Below are 6,308 nucleotides of genomic sequence, written 5' to 3' on the forward strand. Positions count from 1 at the left end.
TTTTTTTTTTTGAGACGGAGTCTCGCTCTGTCGCCCAGGCTGGAGTGCAGTGGCACGATCTGGGCTCACTGCAAACTCCACCTCCCAGGTTTACGCCATTCTCCTGCCTCAGCCTCCCGAGTAACTGGGACTACAGGCGCCCACCACATTGCCCAGCTAGTTTTTTTTTTTTTTTTTTTATTTTTTTAGTAGAGACAGGGTTTCACCATGTCAGCCAGGATGGTCTCGATCTCCTGACCTCGTGATCCACCCGTCTCGGCCTCCCAAAGTGCTGGGATTACAGGCTTGAGCCACCGCGCCCGGCCGAGCTCCTCCTTTTTCTAAAGACTAGTCTTCCACGTGTCCACACTCGGCTACCTCCACGGACAGCAGCGTCTCACCCCAGGGACGGAGTTTCTAGGGCTTCCAATAACCCAGTACTCATCCTGGCAACCACTTTCTGGAACTGCGTCATTGCCCTAAGGCCTGAGTGTCCCACCCCACAGCCAGTCCCCTCAGAGAGGCACCGGGTGCCAAGAGGGACGAGGAGCCAGCATGGGGAGAAGGGCACTTCACACTCTCCAGTAGAGAGAAGGAGGACCTGGGAGGGGACAGAGGAGAGAAGGAATGGTAGGAGCAGGGAAGACCCAGAGGGGAGACAGGCCCTGGAACAGGGAGGAAGGTGAAGGAAGAGGTGTGGCAGGGAAGGTTGAGAGGGGAGAGCGGGAAGAGGAGGGAAAACAACAGGGAAGGAGGGAGGAAGAGGAAGGGGTGGGGAGAGAGGGGAGAGAGTCCGGGAAGGGAGGGAAGAGGAAGGGGTGGGAGCCTGGTCTCTCCAGCCCGGGAAACCAGAGTCACCGGGTGGAATTACACCCGCCCCACCACCAAAGTGCTCCCAGGGGCCAAAGCAGGACAGAGGGAGGACGGGGCGGCCCAGAACTCCAGGGCACTGCCCCTGAGCCTTGGTCCCGGGAATCGGGCACCGGAATGCAGGAGGGTCTGGGCCCCTGCAGCCCTGCGGGTGTGGACGTCCCTCTTGCAGGACGCCCCTGACCTCCACACCATCACCTGCTGCCTAGTTTGGTGGCTCCAGGCTGGGAAGGAGACAGCAAGCCCAGGTCCCTGGACAAGTCCAATAGCCAGGACCTCAATCACACCAAGTTTTAACCGGCTGACTTCCAGGCCAAAAGACATGGCTGCCCTACCTCTTTGGGTGGGGTTGGACGGTCAGTTCCCCAGAAATCCCTTTCTTCTGGTTTCTGGCACCAAATCCGACCCCACTGCACCCCGAGGGTTCCAGGTGCTTGCCAGAGGGGGGCTGCAGAGACCCCAACCTTCCCAAAGAAGAGACAACTGATCCTCCTCAACAAACCCGGGGCCAAGCAGCCCCATACGGCTGACCCGAGACCCCAAGACAAGGTTCGCAAGGAGCTGAACCCGCTCAGACTCGCAGGGCACCACAGAGATCCCTGGGGTACTGTCCTGAGAGGACATGGCCCAGGGAAGATGTCACCCACTTAACCCTGCCAGCCCTCCCTGCCTCTGGGGCTCAGGTTGCCACTGCGGGAGCTAAGGGCGCACCGGGGCAGGAGCAGCTTTTCAAGATCCCAAGGACCATCCAGCGCAAGCCAGGAGCCGGCAGTCCGCTCCCCTCCCTCTCCTCAGCAGGGGCCACCCTCACCGGAGCGGAGGTCCGAGTTCAGGGCTCCTGGGGATGCAGGCAGGTGGAAGAACAAACCCACGGGTCCTCCCTTCCCCACCACCCACACTTCGGGGGGCAGCGACCCCTCCGCTGTGCCTGTGAGCCCGGCCACCTGGTGCAGCCCCCACCACCCCCACCAGCGCTGCCCCGAGGCGACGGCCAAGCGTCCAGGACCCCTCGGCTCCGGCCCCGGACCGCGCCCCCTCCCACAGCCAGGCAGGGGATTCCGGGGGGGCGGGTGCGACGCAAACCCCGGGGCCAGTCTCGGCCGCGCCGTCGCCTCCAGAACCCCCTGTCCCCACCCGACCACCCGGAGCCCTGCCGGGGGCTGCAGTGGAGCCACCGCGCCCGCGCCCCGGGTCTCCGGACTTTGGCTAAAGCGAGACCCCCGGCCGGGTAAACGAGGAGAACATTTAGGAAACGCGGATTTTAAGAAACCCGCCAGGAGTTTTCACAACTTGATGAAAACTTTCAATCCTTACAGGTTTGCGGCCGGAATGTCCCCGCCCAACTTTCCAGCGAAAACGTCAACCACAGTGACCCGGCCGAGGAGCGCGCGGCGCGGGGCCGACCCCAGAGAAACCCGGTCCCGGGAAAGGAGCCGGCGCTGCCCACGAGGTGTCCGCGGGTGACGCTCACGGGCGGGGACCGAGGACCTCCCGCGACAGCCCCGGGCCCGCAGCGACCTCGCCGCCCTCACCCTCCCTCCCTCCAGCGCAGGAGCCCCGACGGCTGTGCCCTCCCCGCCCTCCCAGCCGCTCACCCTCCGTAATGCGCCTTGAGGCGGACGCGGCCGCCGCTCCCGTCCATCTTGGGGCTGGTCCTGCTGGGCATGGCGCGCTCCGCCGGCCGCCGTCAGCGCTGCGCCCCGGGAGCTCCGGCCATGGCGCGGGGCGGTGGCGCCAGGTNCCCAGCTACTCGGGAGGCTGAGGTAGGAGAATGGCGTGAAACCGGGAGGCAGAGCTTGCAGTGAGCCGAGATCACGCCACTGCACTCCAGCCTGGGTGACAGAGCGAGACTCTGTCTAAAAAAAAAAAAAGTCAAAGAAAAAAAACCCAAATGGCATTACATTAGACATCCCTAAATTCTCTGGCATCACAGGATTTTAAACCATGATCCTATATGGCGTCCAACCCCCCCAGGGGTCTGGCAGGCACCCACAGCCAGGAACAGCCCCAGGGCTGCCCACCACAGACCCCACCACTGACCATGAATGATGAGGCCTTCGTCCCTGCGCTGACGGGCCAGGCGGAAGGCCTCTTCCAGCTCCATCTGGGAGGACACCGTGCAAGGGTCACCTGGGTGGGGCAGGAGACGGTGCTGAGGTCGCTGAAGGCCCAAGGCAAAGCAGGCTGTGATGGGCCCGCTCAGCACACCAGACGAGGGTCTAGTCCCACTGCTCAGATCGGCCACCTCCTGGCAGGGTTGGGAGGTCCAAGGACGGCCGTGCATACTAGGGAGTCACCCGGCCCCGGTGCCGCATCAGAGCCACCCAGGAAGGGAAGCTGGTGCACTCACAGCCCTGGGCGCCACTTGGAGGGCTAAGCAGTGAGCAGGGCTGAGGACACTCTCCTGAGGTCAGTCCCGGGTGGAGGGAAAGTTCCTTGCCCTCTGTGGCTGGACAGGGACATGGAGGCGTACAGAACCCACGCCCTGCGGGGCTGTATCCAACCCAACGGGGCGGCATCAGGCTCCACCCACATGGCCGTGTCCTCAGCGAACAGCTACCCGCCAGTCCCTGGGAGAAAGGGGTCTCTCTGGACGTCTCCCAATCCCCTCCCATCCTTTTCAGGATGTGTGTCTAAGAGAGAGGAGGCGGACACGGCGAGCCCTGGCTGCATGCGCCCTCCCCATGGTCCCTAGAACATGAAGAGCCCATCCTTCCAGAAGCACCTACCGGAAAAGGCCAGGACATGAGAAAGGAGGTCAGAGGAAGAGGGGAGGACCTGCCCAGGGTGGGGCAGGGAGACCCCTGCAGGCAGTTCAAGACCAGGGCCCTTCCTAGGGGCATCGGGGCCCAGGTCCTTGTTAAGCATCTGCAACCATCCTCTTCCCAACCGCCCCACTGGGGAAAAGTTGGCTCCCACAAGTTTAATTCCACGGTTTGAAGTCTCCCCACGGAAGAGGCTGAGCACACTCCGCACACAGAGGCTGCCCTGGCGAAGTCCCCTGAGGCGGAGGATTCTGGCCGACACGGGACAAGGGCTACCTTCGCTGTCCACCCACTTGAGGGTGAGCGGGTGCTGCTGGTGCAGACGACACATGTCTCTCACTTCCTCGCAGAGCTCCTCAAAGGTTGTGGCGGCGTCCACGCTGGTGATGAAGATGTCCCTGGGGCGGAGGGGACACGGGCATCTGTTACCGTGGGGCATATTTGAATCAAATTAAACAATTAACCGAATCATGGATAAGTGAAACTTTCCCCAAAACAACATGACAGCCTCCCCACGCCCCTCCAACACAAAACAGAACCATTAACCATAACCATCGTTTAAAACAACCACCATCAACTTCCTCGCACAGAGAAGAGAGTGCGACCTACCTGGCTGGAAAGAATGAGGTCAAACTGGGAGAAAAGAAAGTGCCCTCTTGTGGGAGGCCTGGCAACGGCACCTGGTCGGACTCCCGTTCAAGTTCACCCAAATGTGGGTGACCCCGGGATGGACACAAGCTGGGTCGGTGCAGGCCCCCCGGCTTCAGTAAGGTAAAGGAACCCAGTCAGACCTGCCCCAGACCTCAATGGTGCCAGCGGTGGAGGCCAGACCTTCAGGGGTGAAGTGGTGGCAGATTAAATAATTCCATAACGAAAGGTCGCTCTTTAGACCCCAGAGTGGGGACTGGGTCCGCTGCTGCGGCTACGACAGAAGCCCGGGCAAAGTTTTCTTTTTTTGAAAACCGAGTCACACAGTGTCAGTGTCTTTTATCTTCTCAGCCCCAGACAGGACCTGAATCCCAAGGGCTGGAGAAGCTCAGGGACCCCAGGCACCCACTGAAGGCTGGCGCTTCCCTGCTGCTAGAAACCCGAGGTCTCCCCATCACCTCCTGCACTGAGCAAGAGCTGGTCTCACCCTGCGTGGCGGGGAGGGACCATCACAGGGCCTAGCTGGTGTTTCCTGAAACTCGGAGCAGGAATCACACCCTCGTGGAACACACTGAAATTTCAGAGAAATCTACGGCTTTCTGACACCCACAAGAGCGCGGGCCAAGAACACAGGGCCTATAAAAGAAGCCTGAAGGGGTGTGAGACGTCCCAAACCACAGAGATACAGGCTCTCCTCTTTGCAGACACTGCTGGCTCCCCATCAAGGTTATCTGAATTCGTCAGACAAGTTTCGAGAAACAAAGTTCTCATCCCAGACAAGAACTCCACTGCAAACAGAACACAGGATCTGACCACAGTCGCAGCCCCAGCATAGCAGCCCAGGGCCCACCTGCCCCACAGGCTCACCCAGCCCACCCTGGGCCCCAGCCACCCACCCCTTCCTGCTGGAACTGGCCACCTAGCACCTGCCCCAGTGCCCGAGCACCCCACAGGAACCACCCTGGCTGGTCTTCGCCACAGCCCGCAGCATCATAGCAGATTAGGAAAACAAGGAATGGAGGGTCACACACCCATTACCCTGGGTTCGCCCCAAGCTGACATCCACGCCTGCTGCCTGACCTGGCGTCCAACAGTCCGACCACCAGGAACTCCAGAGTGGGAGTCAGCCATCCCTTCACCTTTGACCCCTTCCTGCCCCATGCCCCGCCCCACACAGTCCTGTCCCCAGGTGGAAGCCAGTTTCCTGCCAATCTGGAGGCCAGGTGGGTGGCTCCAGTCAAACCCTAGGACTTGGGAAGTGTCGGGCCACCACCTCCAACCCTATCCCAATCCTGAATCAAACAGCTGCTCTGTGCCCCTCGGCAGGGGTGTCCAGGACCCAGCACCCAGCAGCCAGCTGGGCCGCCAGGGAGAGACTCCTGTGTCTCTGCGGGGCCCAGCACCAAGCCCTGAGCTACCGCCCGCCCTGGTCTCTGGGCTTTGCACACAGAAGCTCCCTGAACACAAAAGTTGTCTGAGCTGGGCCAGGCGCAGTGGCTCACGCCTTTAATCCCAGTGCTTTGGGAGGCCGAGGCGGGCAAATCACAAGGTCAGGAGTTCAAGACCAGCCTGGCCAACAAAGTGAAACCCCATCTCTACTGAAACTACAAAAGACTAGCCGGGTGTGGTAGCAGGCGTCTATAGTTCTAGCTACTCGGGAGGCTGAGGCAGGAGAATGGCTTGAACCCGGGAGGTGAAGGATGCAGTGAGCCGAGACCACACCACTGCAGCCTGGGTAACAGAGCAAGACTCTATCTCAAAAAAAAAAAAAAAAAAAAAAAAAGTCTGAACTGGAAAAGGGAAGAGCCAGCACCACTGTTTGTGACTCTAGAAGAATGGGCATCTGAGACTCGGTCTGGGAGCCTGGCCCAGGTCACCTGGGACTCCCTGAAAACACAGGTGTCCAGGGACCCCTCAGGCCCACAGGGAGCCGGGGGGGAGGCGAGGATTGGATCTCAAGTGTGCTCAGAGGGCCTTGGGGGGACAGGCAAGGATGATGGGGTGGCCATGCCCCATGGGGGTGACTGAAGAGCTCCTCCTTTTCTT

At 60.9% G+C, this 6,308-nt stretch overlaps 1 protein-coding gene across 1 annotated transcript in view; it reads right to left on the minus strand.

Moving 5' to 3' along the window:
* PRKCZ (protein kinase C zeta) overlaps positions 1–2,589 on the minus strand; it is a 147,398-nt gene extending 144,809 nt beyond the window's left edge. Inside the window, exon 1 of the mRNA XM_017882477.1 lies at positions 2,445–2,589. Within this exon, the coding sequence (XP_017737966.1) occupies positions 2,445–2,515 (71 nt within the window). The 5' untranslated portion in view covers positions 2,516–2,589. The remainder of the gene's footprint in view (positions 1–2,444) is intronic.
* Between the last annotated feature and the right edge of the window lie 3,719 nt (positions 2,590–6,308).

This window comes from Rhinopithecus bieti, unplaced genomic scaffold (assembly GCF_001698545.2).
Source record: "Rhinopithecus bieti isolate Rb0 unplaced genomic scaffold, ASM169854v2 scaffold_13351, whole genome shotgun sequence".
Lineage (NCBI taxonomy): Eukaryota > Metazoa > Chordata > Mammalia > Primates > Cercopithecidae > Rhinopithecus > Rhinopithecus bieti.